This window comes from Numida meleagris, chromosome Z (genome assembly GCF_002078875.1).
Source record: "Numida meleagris isolate 19003 breed g44 Domestic line chromosome Z, NumMel1.0, whole genome shotgun sequence".
NCBI classification, from domain to species: domain Eukaryota; kingdom Metazoa; phylum Chordata; class Aves; order Galliformes; family Numididae; genus Numida; species Numida meleagris.
Window position 1 is genome coordinate 36313628 of NC_034438.1, and position 24606 is coordinate 36338233.

Consider the following 24606-nt stretch of genomic DNA (forward strand, 5'->3'; position numbering starts at 1 on the left):
AAAGGAGTTGCTGGTAAAACAAATTTATACTTTTGTGTGTGTGTATGTATGTGTGTGCATGTGCTCTCACGGGCAGATTGTACTAGTACTAAATTTGTATGCATTATAGAGAAAAATCCACTCCGGACCTTGACTCTGCATAGTAACAAAGTGGTTATGGGACATATGGGACTGTATTCCTGAAATTCCAGGTACGTTTTTGTCATGCACCATGAACTGATTTTCTCCTGTTGGGTAAACTGGACTGTGAAACTTATTGAAGCCTTGGTGTGTCTTCCTCAATCATATCCCAAGTATTTTAGGCAAACACACATATTTTGAATTCTTTTAACTTATCAGATGCCAAAAGGTGTACCTCTTTACATTGGCATCTCTTTGGAACAACTTCAGTGTGTCATCAGATTAACCAAAAGATGAAAATATTGGATGTTTCAGCTCAGTTGAATGGCAGTCCTTGTTTTTGTTTGCTCTCTCTCTCACACATACACATACACACACACTTGTGTGCAATACACAAACTGACATGCTTCTCTCACACACGACTTTTGCAAAAATGACTAATTAAAGTCATTACTAGATGTTTCATTTTGATCACATTGGATCATTTAAATTGACAAAACAAGAAAATCATCAGCTTTCTTTTGCCTGTAAATAGAGGAAAGATTGACCAACAATAACTAAAACAGATCTTAAATATTGCTGAAGACAGTATTAAAATTCTTTGAGAACTGTAAAATATAAAACAAACATGCATTCAAGGGTAAAGTTGGTACTATTTACATATACCCTTGTATTTATTTTATCTTTCTTGTCTACTTGCGTTACATTTCAAACTCATTCCTTGTGCTTGCTATAGCAGCTAGCATAGCCGGGTAGGACTGGGTTTGCAGTTGTATGCTGCCAAAGTACCATTCTGGGACATGAGAACAAACTTCACGCTTACTGCTTAAAAATTTTTGGTCTACTTTGTTCTTACAAGTGGGCAGAGCTTGTACGTAAAGATGTAAGTAAGGTTTTATTTCAAACTAACAAATTGACTATTGAGATGAATTGGAACTTCAGTGAAGCTTATACAAAATATGATTCTATTAGCAGTGGGCTATGCAAATCCTGTAGTTGATGTCTGCTGATGGAGCTCTTCTATTCACTGATGATGGCCAGCAGCTGCCAGAGGATGTTGATGGCTGAGCTAGCAGAGAATTATGGGATACTGGACGCACACAGATTGAGTGGGACCTCATGTGGTTGTAATCAGATTGGAACACATATGTCTGCAGGGGGCCTTTATGAGAATATACATATAAACAAACAGAAGAAGAGTCTAGGCAGAAGAATGAAGGAAAACAGATGGACTAGAGGAGGGAAGAGGCAGAAAAACTTTAAAGTTATATCCAGATATAGGAGTACAGGGAAAATGAAGCAGAAGTGAATCACAAAGGAAAGTCTCATCTTCCCTTCTCTCATTATTTCCCATTTGTCATCTGTTAAGAATTTTTGATGTATTTATCACTACAAAGCCAAATGCTGTCTCTTAGCACATGGGACAGTGTTCTGTATGTTCATATCTTTCCACTTATGACGCTCTCAAAGAATTAGGAAGTTTAGTCTCTATAAAGCTAAGATGATGTACTTCCAATGACCTAAATATACCACTGAGACAGCAGTGCATCTTTAAGGATGTAAAATATGTCCTACATAATGCCCAATAGTAAACCAGTGTAATATAAAGGACTAAAGAAGAAGTAGCTTTAACTTTTGAAGTTGGATTTTATTATTCTTTAATATTATCCAGATTACATTTGTGTAGTACTCAATATGATGGGAACATTCACCTGTTGAAGCAAGTTATCTAGAAGTCTGTTATTTTTGAAAGACACAAAAAAGTATCTACCTGCTAGTTACTCATAAGTGCTTTTGTTAAGGCCACAAAGAAAAGACAGCTTGCCATCTAACATTTAGAAGACCACATACATTCAAGCAGTACCTGCAAGATATAAAGGAAAACAAACATTTCCATAACACTATGGAGAACTTCCACTGAAAATGAAAAATAATTCTTAATACAAATCAAAAGAGTTAGTCATTTTCCAAACATTAAAGTTTCCCTTTCTCAGTTAATTACATTAATTTTTTCTACTTTATATTGTTAATGAAAACAAGTTTTGCTTTTACAATCAGAAAGCAAGAAGGTTAATGAATAATTCAGGATATAACACATTTCACAGTTCAGATGAAAGCTTTTTCAGGTACATTTGAAGAAGCTAAATTCTGCACATCAAGCAGCATTACGAGTTCTTCTGTGGGATTTTGATTGTGACAGTCTTAACTTCAGTGTACTCTTGAAGGCCATATTCTCCCCTAGACAAAAGAGAACCAAGAGCAATACAGAGGTTAATAGCTTAATACTTTTTTTTACAAATTATATCCTTGATGATATTTTTAGTGGTGCTGTTCAATTGGGCAGTTGTGTAAGAGGGAGAATAGACATATTTGTAAGATATCTGTGCAGCTAGACTTCTGGATGCCTTTTGAAAAGCTGTAATAATTGTTTCCTGGGAAAAGTGGGAAAGAGTGTGGTTTCATTTCTGTGCAAAAAAAACAAGACATGATTCAAACTGAAACTGGATTAATTCTTGTAAGTCTGAAACAATTTGATTAGCTTTTCCTTTCTATAAGCAGCTCCATTTCCGTTCCTGCTTCTCTGGGAAAAGACCAAAAGCCTGATCACTATACACAGTTATTTTTGACATTAGAATAGAACATAGAATTAGCTAGGTTGGAAAAGACCTACAAGATCATCCAGTCCAGCCATCCACCTACCACCAATAACCCCACTAAACCATGTCTCTCAACACTAGATCTAAATGTTTCTTGAACACATTACATTTGACCAAGCTAGACAGTAACTTCAAGGATTTTAAAATATCTTGCATTCTTAAAAAAGGGCACTTAAAGGGGATTCCACAAACTATGCATGATTTCTGTGTACATATATGCATGTAAATGACACTTTCAATATATATGCAAAAACTGTACACCATAAACACCGTGATCAGTTTTGCATATCAATAGAGTGCAAACTACTACAAGCAGTTACTGTGAAAATTGGCTTTATAAAAGAATTCTTAGCTTGACATTATGCCTGACAACATTAGGTTTCTGAATATTACACAGAGTAGCTTGACAAAACCTCAAGTTCTAGCTGTGAACATTAACAGTTGGATTTGGGAATTTCATTTTCTATTTCCTGTGACTCTACAGTATTAAAGTTGTCTACTTACAGTTCTCTTCCATTTCCTGACATCTTAAATCCTCCAAAAGGACACTGAGCTGAAAATGCACCATAACAATTAACCCTGGAATAATAATTAAAAAAAGACTTTAGAAAGCATGAAACAACTTTTTTTCACTTCTGAAAAGTCAGTGTTGTGCCATCAACTACAATACATCTATGGTGATATTCATAAAATACATATGAGTAATGTATTTGCAAGAAATATGCTACTATGACGAAGGCTCTAACTGATCGAAGGTCTTCAAGCTGAGTGAAAGTCACACCTTTCTGCTGATAGTAACAACAAATTTCCTTCCTAATTAAGGAATCAGCTCTCAAACCAAAGACTAAGCACAGATAATTCTTCTGCATGTATACTTCCAATAGGTAAATTCAGATCACTTAAATGTCTGTTTAGGAAGTTTGGTTTGGTTTTTCTCTATGTTAAACCATTCTGTGCTGTGGCTGAGAACAAAAAATAAGGTATTGAGTAAAAATGGGAATTTGTATTATAAAGTGTTTGGGCAGAATATGCATTCTACTGCATAGCTGAGAAGCTCTTTCTATTTTGCAACATTCTCAAGTCAGATATTCTCTATTTTCACATCTTATAGCTTTTCCCAATGCCAGTCTAATGCTTTATTAGGAAAAGGACTGGATATTAGTAAAAGGTTCTTAACCAAGAGGGAGGTCGGGCACTGGACCAGTAGTGAAGCCTGCTGGAGTTCAAGTGGCGTTCGGACCATGCCCTCAGAGATAGAGTTTAATTTTGGGTGGTCTTGTGTAAAGCCCAGAGTTGGACTCTGTGATCCTGGTGGGTGCCTTCCCACTCAGCATATTCTATAACTCAATAAAAAAAGTTCTTTTCATTGTTGAGGATTCCTAGACAGATCAACAATTGCATAAAAGTGAAAAACAAAGACTTTGCTTTTGTTTTAACCTTTCTTCCTTTTGAAAGAATATTACCTCTTAGGTCAAACTTGCTGACTTTTTATAAAAATATGTTTTTAGGTCACAGGACATCAGCATGAATTTGTACTGGTGGCAAGTCCTTTCAGATAAAAAAATACTAAGTACACATGCTTTGAGTTCAAGTGAAATTAATTGTTCACTTTCTGATAGGGAAATGTAGGTCTCTTTGTCAGTCATTAGATAGCCTGCTGTTCCTTAAGGTTTCCACTTTTGCTTCTCCCAGCCTTTGCCTTTCTAGTTCCATGTAGGTTGCCTTTTTCTTTTCCATTAAAACATGACAGTTTTGTTGGATGTTTTTTCTTCCTTATAGTTGCCCTTAGCATCTTTTCCTTCCTACTTGTAACAGTTCTTAGAATCATAGAATCATAGAATCCTTAGAGTTGAAAGGGACCTCTGAGGGTCATCTACTCCAACTTCCCTGCAATGAACAGGGACATCACAGGTTGCCCAGGGCCTGATTCAGTCTCGCCTTGATAGCCTCCAGGAATGGGGCATCAACCACATCTCTAGGCAAGCTGTTCCAGTGCCTCAACACCTTCCCTGTAAAAGAATTTTTCCTTATATCCAACCTAAATCTTTAAACCTGAAGCCATTTCCCCTTGTTCTATCACCACAGACCTCTGCTTCTTCACCCCCTCCACCCCAACCCCCCCGCACTTACACTTATTTGAATCACATTTTATCAACCTTTTCCTTCATAGGAAGATTTTTTGCACAGGTTAATGGTCAAGCAACTTCAAATAATGGGTTTATTTGCACATTACAGAAAATGATCTCTGCAAACTGAGTATTCATACTCAAAAAACATACTCAAAACTGAGCTATGCCCAAATCCTGAATGGAAAAGAAAGCAGCACTTTTACTGTATTTCTGTTTTTTTTTTTCTTTCCCTTTTAGTAAGTACATTTAATTTTTTCAGACTAACGTTACAGGGCAATTGTGTGAAGACCAAGAAGTATTTATGTAATAGCTCAGTAAGCATGGACAGGTAAGGGTTGAAATACAATAGCATACCACCAAAAGAAGTTTTCACCTGCATTTCTGAGGGAGGATTTAAATGAGTCATGACTTACCATACTGTTCCAGCCTGAAGAGCAGCTGCAAACGTCAGTGCTTTATCAATGTCTTTGGTAAAAACTGCTGCTGCTAAGCCATAGGTAGTATTATTTGCCCTCTTGATAACTTCATCTATAGTTTTAAACTTCATGATTTGTTGAACAGGTCCAAATATCTGTTTTAGGCACATACAAATACATGAAGTGGACTACTGTATCTCATTATCACAAACAATTTATACGTAATAAAAAAAATTTCCTTCAGACAGTGTTGTTCCTAAATTCATTCAGTCAAGGGTATACATGTTAGAGCTCCAAAAAGGATTATAAATTAACGTAAAGGTAAGATTTTTATAGCATGGAGCAAATCAAGTTAGCCTCTTCTAAAAATAAAAGGATAAAAATGAATAAAGCGATAAATAAGAAACAATACATGCTGAAAATAAATATATAAGATGAAGAGACACCTAGCATAAAGGTATCTAGCACAGAGCCACAGTATGTTACAGATCTATACTGGTGACCCGCCAACTGCTATTTCTTCAGGACACTCCAGTTTTAAAGTTGAAAAAAATGTTCAATGTTTCTCTCTCCTAAATTTTTTATTAGACTTTCATCTCTGAGGATAGCTGTGCAATTGCACATAAATGCCAAGTGTATAAGTAAACTCTGCTCTCTTTCTGAGTTCTAAATGAGAAAATATTCTATTAGACTTTGCTTTCTCACTGCTGTCTCTCTGTGTTTGCAGCTGCATATACTCATGACCTACCACTTCATGCTAGCACTGTGTAGGGCAGGGGGGCATTACTGCATCTAATTACTTTTGTTCTCATAGTTTATGAGACTTCCACTTGATTTTATTGGAAAATATTTAGTCCTAGTTTCTAATTGGCATTGCAAGGAATTATTTACACTGATTACAAAAACACTGTACGTTTCTTCAGTGTTCAAGCCTGACATTCAGAATCCAAGTATTCTTTAAATTGCCTTTGCTCTCAGGTCTTTTGTTATTTAATAGATTCAAAATACTGTGAGAGGGTCTCGTCTTACTTTAATGCTGACCTAAAGGAAACAGAAAAACCTGTGAGGAGACATCTCTGCAATTGTTCCTATCTGTTCTACACTCCAGAAGAAAAACTCCAAATTACTTTTTGGGCAGCTTTATCCTGTTTTTCTCTCCTTTGCAGCTAGGTCTCAGTGCTCTGGTGTTCATTTTAGCTTAGCTGTTTATTTTTGTTAAACACAATAGGTATGTGCAGCAGAATGCACTAGCAGTCTTGCTGGCAAAAAATGTAACTCCTCGATTTCTAACAATTTTGAAGGAGCTTTCTAGCAAGAAGAAATATAATAGACAGTAATTGCGCACCAGTTATTAATCAGACAAATGAAAAAAAAAAAACAACAAAGAGAGTGAGGAGGTCATAACTTTATTTTGAGACTGTGCTTACAGAACTGCTCTGCGCTCATAACCCTCTTCCTTCCAGCTAGTCATTGCTGACCTAGCACTGGGCCCTTTTTAGTGCTGTGAAAGCCTTCAACACTGTGTGGGTACTTCTGCAAAGGAATTTAGGTTAAGCAACTCTGCAGAGGCAAAACTTTGCTTTGCTGTAATTGTCACCAAGCAAAATGCCTCTGGAACCACAACTCATTGCAAAATAGCTGTTTGGTGCATATTGTGTCAAAACTGTAACTTGAGCAGCTCCTGAGGGAGTGCGGAGCTCATAAGTTATGTTTTCAAAGTTTGTTTCTCTGTTACAGTTACCATAGCTGATATGTGAGACATGGGCAGTATGGGGTGATGTAATTAACAGACCCAGCCTTAACATTTTTTATCTCTTATCAGCTTAAGGTGGAGCCTTTGTTGGCAGGCCAGCCTCATACTCCTCTCACTGACCTCTAATGGGCTGGTGAAATGGGCATAAAAAACCAAGAAAAGGACTTTAAACACCAGATTGGAACAACGGATTTACTTGGAACGTTTTTATATAGTCACTTGACCTTCTGAATGAATATTTTGTACACACATTTAAACTGAAAAGCTCCAGTATTGACTGCCAAGAATTTATTTACCTCTTCTTTGGCGATGCGCATATTATCCGTTACATTAGAAAAAACTGTGGGCTGGATGAAGTAACCCTTGTTTCCCCAAGGACCTCCTCCACATTCCAGTTTGGCTCCTTCTTTTTTCCCACTCTCAATTAGATCCAGGATTTTTTTAAACTGCTCCTTGTCAATCTAAGTGAAAAGATATACAGGGATGAAAACAGTGTCTAACTCACAGTTTAACAATATTCCAGCTTTGTTCAATTGCATGTGTTGAAGACAGACATCTGGAGAGCCCAGCAAACATTCTTGTCAACAACTTCTCTAAACTATTCAGACAAATCAATAATCAGAAATGTTCACACAGAAGAATCAGCTGTACAGGGAGTGATAGTGTGTGTTTCTTTAGTATAAATGAAAGGAAATCTGTAAAATAAACATATCTGATACTTTTTTCAGTACTGATCTCAGCTACAAATGATTCATCCAAGTGAGAATTGATGAGCTTGTTTCTGCAGTTATAACACAGGGACTGGTCTAGTCTGCAAGATTCTTCTGTACTTCACTGGGGCTGGTAGATTGGCCCTGCTGCTTTCATAAACCATCAAAGAAAGTTAAAAAGCAATTGTACAATATAACTGAAATTCAGTGCTATTTTTAAGCCCTTCTGAGTTGTTAGTAGAATAAAGACTTTTAGCTTTGTGCTTCGGGAAACATAGATTGTAGATTTTTTTTTTTACTGGATGAAGCCAGTCTCTGTCCTTCTTCCCCAAGTGGACCAAGAAAGACAACACATGCCAAACACATTACAGTTTGGCTCTGTGGTACAGCAGATTGCAGTGTCTTTAGCTGGAAAGGGAGTTTATGATGGCAGTACAATAAAGGTTTATATTTCTCTGACTTCTTCCAGTTTTTATCTACAAGAGATAAAAGCAAATATTGTAAATTGAACTAGAAAACTTTTGCTTTTATCTTCTTCCCTCTACAAATGAACTAATAAGCACTTTATGCATTAGAGAAATTATCTACAAAGTAACATTTATTTCAAGAAAAATGCAATGGTAAGGCTGGTTTGGTGGAGGCACACAATATAACACCCTCTTTTTCTTTCTTTCTTTTTTTTTTTTTTTAATGTAGTATCATAGAATCCTTAGAGTTGGAAGGGGCATTTAAGGGTCATCTAGTCCAACTCCCCTGCAATGAACAGGGACATCCACAACTAAATCAGGTTGCTCAGAGCCTGATCCAGCCTATGTATGAGGGTCTCCAAGGACGGGGTTTCCACCGCATCTCTGAGCAACCAGAGAAAAAAAATTCTTTTTAATGATTTCATGACTCTTCAGTCTTTCAGAGTTCAGCCTTTCAAGCACTAGCTAATGAAGACACTAAGATTATGGGGCACTCTTGCACTGAAGTTCATTTCTGTGATCATACTCATCACTCAGTGAAGTAGATGTACATCTTATTCTCTTATTCATGCAATAAAAAGGTGGCATTTCACTTAAACAACAAATATTACCATTTCCATCATAGAACAATAGAGAATTTTAAAAGGTTTGAGCGATTCCTGAATGTATATTAGGCTAAACAGTTATTCAACTGTTAAAGCTGTGATAAAAGCTTATAATTTTAGGGATATTTATTCCTAAGGGTATTTATAAGGAGGTGATTTTTAGTTCCATTGCTCCCCTTGTCATTATGCTTTCAAACAATTGCCTTAGTGCATGCTGAAGACATAAAGATTCTGCTACCCTGGTGGTCAAATATCTCTTGTGCATAAACATCATGAAGAGAAAATGTTTAGACGACACAGCTCAAATTGTTTTCAGTCATTCCTTTGTTACTGTTATCATCATAATTTTTCTTAATAATGTGTGAATTATCATATATATGTTATTTTACATTTCAGCAGGGCTTTTGTATTTTATTTCATGCCTGCTGTGCAAAGCACTATCCAAACTTGTGGCCTGAGGTAGGTGCTTTCCCAGAGGGCCTATGAACTGGGGGAAAAATTTGGCTTTCAAGGAGGCTACGTGACACAGGAGCATAGTGAATCAGTTACATTTTGAAAGAGTATTAGGTGCAGAACAACATGGAATGCAAGGCAAACAAATATTTAAAGCAACTACCACAAAATAAATTAATCTAAACTGCATTACTGTATTTTTTCTATTAAAACAGGACTGTATGAACAAGACAGAAACTTTGCTAACCTGTGAAAATCTTAAGATTTCTACTAAAGCTTGCTAAGAGAAAAAAGGAGATCAAGGAAGGCAAATGTATTCATTAATCCCTTTTTTCAAATATTTAACTGTCTACTTTTAAGTAAAAGTTTACTTTTCTTTTGCATTTAAATTGATACCATGAATTTCAAACTCGGTAAAGTCACTATCATACGAAACTGGATCCCTGTTATCTCTGTGTTAGCTGTACAACAGACAGATAGACATCTGAATTCCTGAAGTTTCCTTGTTAGAAACTTCCTGTCTTCTGACATTTAGATTTATTTAGCTTAATATATTAGTTCATTAGCTAGACACATTGCAGAATATCAAAATACTGGTTTTTACTGTTTTTGCATTCTCCAAAGCTTTTATGGCTTAGAATGCAATTTTCTAATTTACTTCATTTTTCTGATTACATAAAATGACTGTGAAAATCAGTGAAGAATATATAACATTATAAAATGCATGGGATTTCCTTTGTCTCAGTCTTTTGCTTTGTCTCTGTTACAGTTCCTTTGTTCTCTGATGATCAAACTTGTTCATAGTTGCACTGTCAAGAAAGTGAATATCCTGTAGTACAAACTGATATAAGACTCAGGATGAAAATGAATTTAACTATATTCTAATGTGACCAACAGAATCCACCAAATCCAAAGCACTATGGTAACAATGCTTTTTAATGTTGTATTTTGGCCTTCATTTTATGGGGAAGCTCTTGGCATAACTTTTTAACACCGATAGGAAAAAATACAAAATGCTGCTTTTTAATTTTTTGGTATTCTGAAACTGAGGTCAGTATAATGAAGACCTAGCACCTTGGAAAAGGGTGAGGAATGCTCTCAGCTTTAATTTCCTCAAGTTACTCATTTACTGAGGCACCAGCGGAATATAATGCTAGCACTAACATGGGTGATCAACTTGCACTTTTACAGCTGTTGCACTGGAACTTTCTCAAAGCATTTAAGTTCTGTATAATTGTCCCCTTTCCATACCAAATGGACCTGGAAAAGAAAATGAAATCATACTCCTGTGTTACTAATTCTCTGATGGTAACATGAATAATCCTCACTCCAGTTCTTCTATCTGATTCTCCAGTCTAGTCACCAGACAATGGCTATCAGCATTAACACTAACACAAGAGCAGATTTAGGAGTACATTAAAGTGTGATGTTCTGCCAAAATTAAATGAGAGACGTATAATATTACTCACTTGAGGGCCTTGCTGTACATCAGGTGACAGAGGATCCCCAAGAGTGTACTTCTTTGCTCGTTCAATGCTCCGGCGAACAAACTCATCATAAATTGGCTCTTCCACAAAAATTCTGGATCCTGCTATACAACACTGTCCTTGGTGGTAGAACAGGCCAACATGTGCAAATTCCACAGCTTCATCCACTGCAAAGATATACAGATTTCATAAGTCACAAATTTGAGCGGTCAACTAATAAATTATTTGTAAACTTTTGCCATGCCATCTCATTCCTCTTTTTAGCACTTTTTATTTTCCTGGTCATTTGAAACATAAGTATCCATTCATTTTATTGATGTCCAAAGCTACTCACATATAGCAGCACAGTATTCTGAAACAAAACACATTCAATTGTTGTATGTAAAATATTGATTCAGCATTACCACAAGAAGTCCAGTAGGAACTTAATACACCATCTATCCCATTTTGGTTCTGAATTCTCATTGCATTAGAGTTATAGTTAGTTATAATAAGTGTTGGCAGACTGTCAGATTTTCAGTCCAGCCAAGCAGCCAGCAATTGGTAGTGACAATCTACTTTAAAACTATGGCATTACCAGAAACAAGCAAACAAACAAAAGGACACAAAACCCCCTCTTCTTTAAGCAGATATGAGTCATTTTTTACAAAATAAAAAGTAGTCAATTTATGTAATGAAAATACTACTAACAGTCTGCATCTGCAAATATAATGTTAGGACTTTTTCCTCCAAGTTCCAGTGTAACTCTCTTCAGATTGGTCTTCCCTGCTGCTTCTTTGATCAATTTGCCAACCTAGAAGTTAGGAAAAGGATGTCACTTTAAAAAGACAAATGTGACCCAGCAACATTCAAAAATCATTATCAGTTCATGGCTGTACACCCAGTAGCTGCATAAATAATTAATTTTAGAAATAAAAATAAGAAGAAAAAAAATGAGAAAGTAGAATTGGAAGGGAAGAGTCAGTATGTAAATGACTTTCAGACTAGAAACCAATAATAGACCAGCTTTCTAGAATGTATTTTCTCTGGAAATGTTAATGTTAGCTGCCAAAGATATTTGGCACTCTTTTTGGTACCACCGTTCTAATGGTGTGCACCTGAAATCTAAAGTAGGTTCTATTTTGTACTATGCTAATTGCTCTCAGTAGATTGGATTTCCCCTATTTCATTTATGGGAAAGCCTTTTGATGCATAACTTGTATGAGAGAAGATGTAGATATCTACAGTGCCAAATCTTACTCGTAGTTTCTCCCTTATCAGTACTTAGGAGACCTGAAATAAGAAGAGGATATGGGCACGGCTAGGCAGAGATCTTATGCTGTTTCTTTCAATTGATGGCATAAGTAAAGGAAATCTTTCAATGTGAAAAATAGTGGGGGAAGTTGTGTGGGAAAATGTGCTTGTAGAACTTGCTGCTTTGGCCTGTGACTGCCAATGTGTAGCTTTTGTGGTTGAGGTTTCTGAGTTTTCTCAGTGTATACTGACTGTTGATATGACACAGTGATATCTAGCTTTGGAATGTACATCCAAGAAGTTAAAAGGCCAATTGGCAGTACTTCCATGAAGTATGTATACAGATAGATAACATAAAGTACTCTAGTAAGGATAAAGTTTTATAGTGCTGGCAAGGACAAATCTTCAGTCATATCAATGTCTGTTCTTGAGAGCAACGGTTGAGGAAAATTAACAGTGACCTTCTTATCAATTGTTGAATTGATACACATTCAAATAAACTTCTAAGACCACCTCAGTGATCAGCGGTACTTTCAAGTACAAAAATGCCATTATGTCACCTAAGTGTGTACAGGACCAGGGATGAGATTTCTGAAGTAAAAACCTACCATCATATTGTTACTAAAGATAATACAGCACAGATTCTTCCAGTTTTTGCATTTTTTTGAAGTTACTTTTATTAAGTAAATAAAGAAATTATAAAAAATGTTTTATTTTTAAAGGACAAGCCTTAAAATAGCATTAATATGCTAGAACCTATTGTATGTCACGAAGTGCCTTTGTTTGAAGGGTTTTCCTGCAATACAAACATTGTTTAAATATGTTTAAAGTTAATAGTAACCAACAAATCATTAAACAGACTTTGTTTAACAAACCAGCAGCCAAAAGAAAAAAAAAAGTTAAAATAGTTACATAGAAAAAAATTAGACATTAAATCATTACTGGAAATCAGTGGGGCACAGTTTCTGAGTATATTTTCTTGCATTCATTATAATACCTCAGTAGAGCCTGTGAAAGCCACTTTATCTATGTCCATGTGGTGAGAAATTGCTGCTCCAGCGGTGGGTCCAAAGCCTGGCACAATATTCACAACTCCAGGTGGAAATCCTGCCTGAATTGGAAGAGAGAACCCCATAAAATTGGGGAAGTAATAATGACTAGGAGAATGTCTTGTATAGTCTGACTTCCATTTTCAGTTCCCTAGCCACCTTTTCCCAGTTATACAGTTGTTTTCAGCCTTAGAACCCCAGACACATTTATTTCTTGCATGACCTATCCACCCATCCCCACAGGTGTTTTTTTGGCCATTGAACTTGCTCTTTCCTTAAAAAATAAAACAACACAGTATATTATTTTATTTATTTTTCAGTGCCATTGGCAAGAATTATATTTTTTTCTCCTTCAGTCAGACAAGTAAAAAAAAACGTTGCTTAATTTTTTGTCTTTCGCATGTAAAATTGGCCAGCGATCACATTGTTACATAAGAACACTCCTTTTGAGAAATTTCAATATCAGAACAGATATTTAATCAGGCTCAGGGCAGACCTGAGTTACATTTTATGTGAACTTCCTTTTCCACATAAATAAACTTCCTCATATTTATTGCTAAAAAATAACGGAGAGGGTATATTAGATTTTTTTTTTTAAATTATTCTCCTATCCCAGTATAATCTAATATCATTTTCCATGATATACAATAGCAGAAGGATTTAGTTTATTCTTAATACTCATTTAGTTTGTATGAACTAGCAAGGCACAGCCCATGTGCTTTGCTGAATCATAGTTTTGAAGCAGAATAATAAAATGTGCTAAGTCATTGCCATTAACATGCTGCAAGGTTACTGAGCTAGCGATAATGGTAGCCCATGCCAACTCTTCAAACACATTAGATTACGTTTGTTGATCTATTGGGAAACAAGATAGCTAAACTATTTAACTGTTCTTTGGGTGTTTGCTGGGCTGAGTACAATAGCCAGTGTCACTTTGGAGCCACTGGATAAACTACAGCACTCCTTGTGATCAGGAGCACAAAGTGTATTCTGCCATTTTCAGTGTGAAGAGAGTTCATGAGTTTGGCATCAGTCAAGCAACGCAGATTTACAGCTCTCCGTTAATTATAAACCCAGGTAGGTGAAAGGTTTGTTCAGTTAAAAAATAATAATAATTAGCTGTACAAACAGGTTATTTTCTGTGATAACTATGCTAACAAAGTCCTTGTCACTCACTTCTAAATACCCCACACCTGACTTAATGTTTACTTTTGACTTTGAAAGGCACTGTGCAAATATGTTTGCCAAAGAATGGAATTGAGTTTACTAAATTAGTATTGTATTTTTATTTTTTTTAACACTGTTTGTGGGTGTGTATGAGGCTGTATATATGCATGCTTTTGCCCTGGATTTACTTAACTGGTTTATAGCAGGGTAAGTTCCATAGTACAAGGCTAGACATGTAGTAAGAAGTACTTGCAAAGGACAGCCTAGCTTATATTACCTCTGTGGCATTTCAGCTGCAGTGTTCTATTACATTTCTGAGAAGGGTAAAAAGCTATGCTGTTACCAACTTACCTCTTTAATTAAGGATCCCATGTAGAGGGCACTCAGAGGTGTTTGTTCTGCTGGTTTGACAACCACCGTGTTTCCACAACAAAGAGCAGGGGCGATCTTCCAGATAAACATAACCAATGGGAAGTTCCACTAAAAGACAGATAAGAATGTGTATCTGATTACTAATACATAACCAAAACGTCTTTGCTTTTTTCTGTGATTATAGCATGAATTGTCAACTGAATGGTTGAACTTTTTATTAAATTTTTTTCAGCGTGAAGATATTTTGAGAAAGCAACTGGCAAATCATGTTGTACTAAGACCAGTGATTTTGGTTTATGTGGATCCAGGGGATGTGAAACAACAAGAGTACACCTCTAACAAAGCCTGACAGAAAGCTGCTGGATTAGTGGTAAAGTTGGCAGTTTTGTTATCTTGTTTCTTAAATGATCTGTCATCAATTCAGTTTTCAAAGAGAGACAAAGTAATAAAACATAATACTGCCCCTGCACTCTTTCCTGGTGGTTTCACTGTCATATCTCTACTGTGCTTAGTTCAGCTGGAATAAAGAGCAGCTGACTCCTGTGGATCCCATATTCAGTAGTGTGAGGGACAACAAAGATGGGGGAAAGAGCTCTGCTCCTTTGAAAATAAATCTAGTGGCTTAGGAAGCATTGAGCCTGTGAGACTCAGCAAAGAAGATGCAGGAGAAAGTGGAGGAAAAGGCAGTTAACAGTTACCTATTATCTCGGAAAAGCTTGGAGAAGTATACCTACATCTGTTCTTTATCTCTCTGGTTATCTCCTTTAATCTCACCCCACCCCCAGAAATAACAGAAGCACAAATAACTCAAAGTAAGGGATTACAGGGCTTTCTGAATCTTCCTTATTGAAGCAGAACTGAGTGAGTGGAAGGGAAATGCTGAGCAGACAGAAGTATTTTGCAGTGTTCACATAATCCTCAAAGGTTGGTTTATGTAAAGACCTTGAACTTGGCTTTAAATTTCAGTTCAGAGAAAACAGAGATATACTTAGAAGTCCTTGCACATTTTGTACAGGAAGCTAGCGTATGTACGGACTGCCCATAGTTCTAGGCTGCAATTTTACACAGAAGTGTGTCTAGTTCTTTAGCTATCTTGACTCTGCTTTACATGAAATATCTTGTGCCTAACTTACAAAAGAAACTAGAACAATAGTTCCTCAAGCTCTGCAAGAAGGTCTATCCAAATGATGTTTTCAGAGATGTTCTCTAAACTAATGTAGTAGTCTAAAGATACAGCAAATCTGCCAGGTCAACTGAAAGATATCAGGAACAAGAGTAGGACCCACATGTCTGAACAAGCCTGGCAGACAACATGACTATTTCAGAATCTAGTAAGTTGTCAAGCAGGTCAGATCAGACTTCCCAAACCTACCATGTGTGAAAAGAAATGGGTGGATTAGGAGTGTTTAATGCATGTAACCACTGTCACAGCTACCTAACAAAAGTATGTAAACCTCAACAAAGAGGTTTGATTTTCTCAGTGTTTTGGATGCTCAGGCTCAGGAAGAGTCTGAAACTTCACTTAGAATAAGTAAATCCAAAACAGGAAATTTTAACACTGAACAAGAGCTTGGGAACTTGTGGCTCAGTGCTCATCAAACATACTCTTCACATTCTTGCTTGTACTGTCACCAAGGTAACTAAATCATAACTAAAGATTGCTGTAGTCCAGATGCTATACTAAACAGAATAGATATTCCAGGTCCCAAGGAGCTTATTGCTTGTAGGCTATAAATATTGCCCTCTCCACCTAGTTTATTTCAAATTCTTTCTGTTCCAACAGAACACAATTCTGTTTTTCAAACAAATTCAATCTTTTGAGATTGATTTGCACTCCATAATACAGGGAGGTGAGAACCAAGGCTTAACTAGACTGATTTTTCAAAACTCCATGTTAAAGAGTTTGATGAATACTCAAGATAGTCTCTACTTTTGGGAGCAGAAAGATTCTCACTGGTAATGTATCTGTAATCTACAAAAGTTCAAAAACAGGTTCATTTACAACAGGAACATCTGTATTTTACATAAATGACTCCATCTTACAGGAATAATTTGTCCACACACACCAACAGGCTCATGTCTTGTAAATGTGAAGAAGTTTCCATCTAGAGGAAGAAGCAATAAATTAGACCTTCAAAGCATTTGTGAGAAATAGTTAAATCAAAAGAAGATAAAGTTGGATTCCAAACAGTTACGTACAATTTCACTTATAAATGATATTTTCAAAACCTTAACTGTGCAACAACCATGAACCATCTGGATTCAATCTCTGTTACTTCATAGCTCCAACATTTGACTCTGTCATTATGACTGACTTTTTGCAGTGATAGCTCTGGTTGTCAAAGTGGTATGCACAGCATACCAGTGAATATTCTTTCTTTTTTTCCCTTATCACCTTTTTTTTTTTTTTTTTTTAAATATTTTTCTAAAAGCTACTTGCAATCCTAGGTACATATCAGACATTTTTTTTAATATTAGATCTTATCTTAGATGAAATCCATTAAGTAAAATAAATTCTCTTTGATTCAAATAAGCATGCGTTCCATTAAGCCTGGTATAGGGATCTATGTCATGACAAAATTTGGTAGTATTTATCACTTCAGTTTTCCTTAATTCCTTCTTTATTGCCATTCTTTGTCCTTCTGAGAGAAGTCAGCTGGAAACAATGTTATTGTAGAGCTGCTTAGTGGGAGAAGAAACAGAAGGAAAATTCAGGAAAACAAAGGAAAGTTTCCTCATTCTTATCGATAAGTACTCTTCCTAATAAACTATCTGATAACTGAAACAAATATTATTGTTTCTGCTAATCTTAGCTTTAATAAGCAAATACTTGACTTTCATTACTGTACTATTGCTTAAAAAACCCATTGCTATGCAAAAGTAGCCAATGAGGCTTCCTAAATGTACATATAGGCTAAAATTTTCCTAGACGTTAAAATGTACTTCGTAGTTGTACGTGGAAAAAGAATATAATAGCAATAACTACACTGAATGCTTCAAATTAGCATTATGATAGATGTTAAATAAGGCATTTTAAAAACAGTCTAAAATATATTCAATTAATATTTTTTGTATTGGTACTGCACAGCTTCTAGGAAAATATAGTATAGTTTTTTACAGGTTACATTGTTTGAGTTCTGTGCTTTTGTTACCTCAGAGCTACTCACCCATTGGAACAGTTCGACCATGGATTTTATCAGCCCAGCCCGCACAGTAGCGTATTGTTTTAATACAAGCACCTAAATCCATTAGGTAGGCAGTAGAAAAGAGTTTACCACCATCAATAGCTTCCATTGTCTGTAGACAACAGCAATTTCAAAGTTAATATCAAATATTGATAAGCTTTCTTATATCTGTACTTTGTCATTTAGCATGCTTGTTCACTTCAGAGGTTTTCATCATGTACTAGCATGTAGAAAATTAATTTACATCTAGAAGAAAATCTCAAGTTTTAATCTACAAACAAGGAAATTTAATGATGGTTTATTCTCAGTGATCTATTCAGTTAGCATGATCGTTTTACATTTGAAATGATGACATGTTCTGAAAAAGAATAACATTTTTTCCCCATCTGAAATCAGATATAATATAAAACATTATAGCTTATACTAAGTATTCTTACAAGTGTAGGTGGAAAAATCTACAGCTTGGAGTCTGTGGGTTAAGTAATGCAAACAAAGTGAGTGACCAGCATCTCTCAGCCTATGTATATTGACAACCAAGATAGACAGTACTTTCCTGGCAATACCTGTCACATTAACTTAGGATCCTCTGATTTTAAATTACCAAGGCACATGTTCCTGTGCCCTAATGGATGCATGACTGGCAACTTATCTAGGTTACCTCCTGTTTATTGCCATGGAAACTTCAACAGATATGAAGAGCGAGCACAGCAACACTGTTTGACAGAGCAAATTGTCAGCTACGATATACTATTTGTCAACGTAGTCACCACCATTAGATGTGCATTTTCATTAGAAATGAAAAAAGCCTGCATGCCACCAGTAGAGGTGACACACTGTCACTGTCACTCCTGTTGAAATGCAGCATGTACAGCTTCACTACTCTCATCTGCTGTTTGGTCTCCATAAGTGTTTAGCAAATGTCAACAAAAGTAATCAGATACAATTTTTGCTGCATGGAGGAATTCATTTCCACACCTTCGCTTCACATGCACTTCCATGTCAGATGTCAATCTGCCAGGCTGCCCCTCTGTTGCATGGCAACAAAATTGCCAGAATATTGGTGGAAGGTTCATCTCTACTGCCATACCACCAAGATTCACCTCTGATATTGTGAGACATAATAAAATAGGAGGCATTACTTTCAGAGCAGCACTTGTATATGAAAAATTATACTCAAAGCATGGAATACAAGCCCCAGATAAAAACTGAGCCTTCTCATGTGCAGAGGAGTGGTCTGAGCTATTAGGAACTCAAGGGAGAATAATTCAATATGAAAAATAAATATTCATAGAGAATACACTAATTTTTTTGGTTCTAGCTAACAACTGTGTGAAAAAAATGGTCTTATTTGAAGGCTGGCCAACTATCCATTCCATGGCTCTTCATGCTAGGATGATATATGTTATAAACCTTTAAAATAATAGTCATTCAACTTCTACTATTTTTCAGTTGATTAATTTTGTGATTTGATGATCCCACAGGGACACTAACACTAAATACAGCTGATATGAAATCCAGGCAGTATGGTTTGGATTCATGCCATTTTAATAGCCCTAAATTTTGTGACATTTTGTTAAAGACCATATGAAGTCCTTAAATAATATCAATATATTGATGCTGATAAAATTTTTTCTCAAGTTTCCTGGTACAAAAACAGAGGGGACCTTCAGCCTTGTGAACAATCTTGTTAGGATGCTAAGGATAAAATATTCAAACCATAGTTTCAAGCACTTTAACTAAAAGGGAAAAGTAGTCAATAATGTGAGAAATATGTGGAAAATAAAAACAAAGTCAGCAAAATAGAATCTTGGGAGACAGAAAAGGTGTGCTTTCATACTACAAAAATGGCTAGCGAGAACAAAAACTAAATGCTCTGGCTTTCCTGTGGAAAAAAGATTATTTCTCTATCCTCTTTGCATGTGTAATGCCTTAGGCTATAGAACAAAGAAGTAAATGCCATTTTATCTGGTATTTAACTGACCAGGGGCCATTCCTTTCCTACTAAAAAAATGTAGCTCTCTTAAAATTTACTCTCTCTCAACTCCAATAAATTTAGCACTATCAAGGACACAAATGCTAGCTACCCAAGTTTTCTCAAGATTATCACTCCATATCAAGATGATAGGATTAGTTTAAAGAAAGAGCATTGCTGAAGAAAGGTGTAAATCTGAGAGTCGTAATCTTAAGAGTTCAAGGAACAGCCACAGCTCTTTCCAATTTTTCATTTGTCTTTTAAAAATCCATTTGGGACACATGCAAGTGTCTTCCTACACAGGAACAATAATGATGATAGAATGGCCAATAGATATTTCTTTGCAGGTTTTTCATATTTTGGAGGTTTGAATTTTAACTTGTTGTGGTTTGTAGCTAATGGTTAGATACTTAGAATTGTGATTATATCAGTCTGAGTGATAATCCTGAGTGCTGGATGTTCCTGATGCTCTTTTACACTCTTTGACACTGTAGGCACTAAAGCGGTGTTCATCTTCAGGACAATACAAACTTAAACTGCTTAGCCTTTCATCCCAGACAGTACTTAAAGTTGGAGAGAGCATCTTGATGGTAGCATCAAATATGAGGTTTAAAACAAGCGTAGGATACTACAGTTACCAAATAATTAGTACATCTCTATATTAAAAGTTCTTTCTTGCATTAGTACACGGCTAGTAGACAGTGATTAAGCTTAAGTGTCTACAGCTGAGCAGTAACATGGCCAACAAGCAGAAGTTACTAAAGACAAAAAATCATTGCCCACCACCCATGTTTTTTCTACTATCAGATAACTTACTGTTGTATTTAGTTCTGGTTAAGAGTTTTCACTGACTGCTAGTTGCAAGCTCGTGTTAGTGATAACAAAATATATACCTACTAAATTTAAAATTTCTTCAAGCACTAACCTGCCCTACTTGTAAATTTTGAGTCTGGCTTTGAGGTTAGGCCTTGATTCAGGCTTTGGTTGTAACAAGTGTTGAGCACAGGGTCTACGTTAATTCTTTAAGAATCAACTACTGAAACAACATAGATTGTAGGCAGCCTAAGTATCATCTTAAAGCTAACTAAATACTCAAGTACTTTGTGGATTTCGGTGTTAGTAGACCAGAACACAAGCCAGTTTACATGGTCCATTTAGAGCACAGAGTGAAAATGATTACTGGGACAGCTCAACTTCCCAAGGGTTTAGTGTGTTACTTTTGTTTGTATCTTCCTTTAAATATACGAACGATGGCTTTTTTTCCCCTTTTTCTTCACATATTATACTCACAGCTAAAATCAGTCGATCTCTTTCAACTAAATCAGCTAGTTTATTCAAAAGCCTTCCTCGTTCTGAAGCATCCATGGTACGCCAGGGTGACCCAAGCTCAAAAGCTTTTCTAGCTGCTTTAACAGCCTTGTCTATATCTGCCTGTAAGAAAATCAGAAAAACTTTTAAAATCTGTCATCTAGGCTTGTTAGTTTCTAAACATGCAAGGTGGTTTGCATCCCAATCTTATCAGAGTTAGTACAGTAATTTTAGATACATTATTTCCTTTTAAACACTTTTACTATTGTTTCAGCAATGTGAAGCTGTATGAGAAACAGATGCATTTTCAAAGCTCCTAAAATAAATTAAAAAAAAAAAAACATATTAAGGAACTCTATTTCTTAACATTCTTTTTTTTAGTATCTGTGATTGGAGATTCATACACAAATTTCATTACAAATGAAATTTAATTTTTTCTGTAGAGAAAGATGCCAAAATATGTAAGTTAATGTTTTAGATACTCAACACTATTTAAAAATATCTGGGCATGTGGTGATTACCAGGTTAGAAAAGTCTGTTCCTTAAAATGTTTTGTAAGATGAACTATAGAGGAACATAAATAAATGCATTTGTTTTTGAAAGTTTTAAGGGACATTTTTATTTAATATAATAATAGCAAATGACTAATTTACCACGTTTAGAATGCTAAGCTTAAGCACTCTGTATTCTAGGCAGTGTCTCAGCATAAAGCAAGCTAATTTGTCATCTCATGAATGTTTTTTATAAGATAATTTATTATTTATCATTTGTCTTTCACTGCTGTGAGAAAATACACCGTGAATTTTATGAGACTCTTTTGTGTGCAAATGTGTTCCAGAATATACATATATATAAAAAATAATAAAAAATAAATATCTTGAGAAATAGCTTTCAGTACATGGAATAGTTGCATAATTCATGAATCTTGTAAAACTTTTTCTAAGAAAAACAACAACCAAAAAGAAGGCTTAATATTTTTTTTTGAAGAATTTAAAAAAATAATAAAAATAAAATAAAAGAGGAATCATATATGGCACATTTTCCCAAGCAATTGCTTTCATGTAATGTTTAAAGGATTTTTTTCCCCCTTTTCATTGGTAGAACCTCATCTGGGTAAATCACTTTAAGGTTGACTAAGTCAACAAAATTGACTAAATCAGTAACCATATCAATTGTTCTAAATGTGGACCAGATTTAGAATCTTTAACTGACATCAAAACCAATAACTAATTATCCTCAAAAGGGGAAAAAATAAAACCAAAACATCATCTGTTTTGGGAAGCCTAACATAGGCCTAGTAGACAGAAGACCCACAGAACTTCCTGGAAAGAAATTTGGGGATAGATCTCTACAACCAACACGGTCATTACTATAGGGTAGTAATGACCCATCATCTATGTTAGGTAGTTGAAACCTACAAGATTAGAAAAGATTAATTTCTTTCAGAATCTGTCAGAACTTTGTCAGATAACTCATCACTTATTTGTGACACACAAATATGTATTGTGTGAATATTTAATTCTTTTTCTTTTTGTCTTATCTCTTCTTATCATAAAAATTCTTCAGCTTTTCTGTATGACTTGGGATGTATGCTTTGTCCTATACCAGAAAAGAACATAAGGAAACTATAAGCTGCACTTTTGTGAATTGTGCAAATTAAAATAAATGTAGTACTATGCATTCTTTCAACTAGAAGTGCAGGAATACTTAAAACCAAGAAAATAATACAAATATAATTAAGGTCTGTGAATGTAAGTGAAAGTAAGAAAGAAAAAAACAATATTCGTCAACTATCTGAAATTTGGGTTGATAAATCTATGCCAAGTGAATAAAGACTGATAACTCCCATCTCCATACATATTTTGTTATCTCTTTTTTTTCTTAAATACCACTTTATTTTACCATTCTGTCAAGCCTTTTGTGTACACACAAATTAAATTCTTACAATCTCTTGGTTCATTATCAAAAAGCTAGTCTCTAGAATATTAAGTTCGTAATGACTGTGTAATTCACTAGATTTGTACATTTTACTTGGTGATTTAGTTAACAGCACTTGTCATTACACATTAGTTTGCAAAATTATTGGTGAAAAAGTAAATGTGTGTCTCAAACAATATTATCTCTCTATTTAATGAGGTGTGAGATTGCTTGTAAAGAATGAAAGCTATTAAAATTATGAATGTTAAGTGAATAGTTGCAGATCATGAGTATTTTAAATTAAGGATGATCAAACATCAAGCCAACTTCATCTGCAATGCAATTTGACTTTCAAACACCGAATTAGAGAAGAGTAAGTGTAGCATTTTACATCAAAAACATGCGTAGTGCTTCTGGGATACAGTCTGGAAGCTAATGGCATGCTTATGAAATTCTTTGGTTGAGGACAAAATGAACTCTAAAAAATTTCAGTGACACAGAGCACCATACGCATGTAACTGGGAGTGAAGAACAAGGCATCTGAAGAACACCTGATCAGAAACATGCAATTATCAAAAGCCAGGTTCATGAAGATTTTTCCAGCTATCTTTGTCAAACAAAAAGTTTAAAATGTATCTTTAGTATAGCTCACTAATGTTCAGTAATGTCTGTACTGGACAGGCAGCACCTGAACACAGGACACTGTGTGAAGTCATTTCCTATACATTTCTTGAGAACATTTTATCTCTGTACAATAAAGTAAATATTGCTAAAGAGATTTTGCTTATTGTATTGACAATATATTGTTAATGAACTTCCAGTATAAACAAGCTGCTTATAAGTCTCCTAATACCTCTCATGGATGAAATGGTGTAGAGTGAACATTATAATGCTAAGTTTAAAAATATTCCAGATATACAAATTATTCTAGGCATGAATATTTCTTCAGATGTCATTTTGTGTAATATAAGAAAAAAAATTCTGGCTTTTGGACGTGAAGATTTGACTTTGGAATGTAAAGTGTAGAAAAGGAAATAAATATTTGCATGAAAAAAACCACTAATTGTAAGCCAATTTTATTGTCAATCTCATCTTGCATTTTTTATATAATTGTCAGTTGGAATTAGAACAGTCACTTCTCATACTGAATTTCTCAGAGTTTATCCAAAAATTTCCCTGGTCATCAATTTTAAAACTGTTTAAGTAAAATTGTCTTCTATTGAAACAAGTAACTCCTCTACTTGATAACATACACTTAAGCTCTATGGTAAAACTAAGCACATCCCTTTTAGCTGGAAATACCTAGTATACCGAGATATAAAGCTGTATGTATGAGGTCATAGGTTTTCATTATATCTTTGATTAAATGGGATTTATCTGTAATATTTCTAGGAATAAATCTCGTATACGTTAAAAAAGTTTGTTTATAAGTGTCAACAATGTTTTCACTCTTTTGCTTCAATACATCAATTCAACATGCAGCACAGAAATCAGTTTTGGTGGAATTAGTGTCTATTTTTTAGATGACATTAATCTTCAGAGTCTGTTTTAGCACTATTTTCCTTCATGTTCTTCACAAAAAAATGATGTTTTTCAAGATGACACT

General features: G+C 35.2%; 1 protein-coding gene across 1 annotated transcript in view; it reads right to left on the bottom strand.

Annotated features, from left to right (window-relative positions):
- Positions 1748-24606, bottom strand: part of ALDH1A1 (aldehyde dehydrogenase 1 family member A1) — a 31922-nt gene continuing 9063 nt past the window's right edge. The window contains exons 3-13 of the mRNA XM_021381189.1: positions 21066-21206; positions 17786-17915; positions 16662-16723; positions 14598-14726; positions 13028-13141; positions 11488-11590; positions 10780-10964; positions 7372-7536; positions 5320-5477; positions 3282-3356; positions 1748-2358 (exon numbers count right to left, since the gene is read on the bottom strand). Coding sequence (XP_021236864.1) covers positions 2286-2358; positions 3282-3356; positions 5320-5477; positions 7372-7536; positions 10780-10964; positions 11488-11590; positions 13028-13141; positions 14598-14726; positions 16662-16723; positions 17786-17915; positions 21066-21206 — 1335 coding nt within the window. The 3' untranslated portion in view covers positions 1748-2285. The remainder of the gene's footprint in view (positions 2359-3281; positions 3357-5319; positions 5478-7371; positions 7537-10779; positions 10965-11487; positions 11591-13027; positions 13142-14597; positions 14727-16661; positions 16724-17785; positions 17916-21065; positions 21207-24606) is intronic.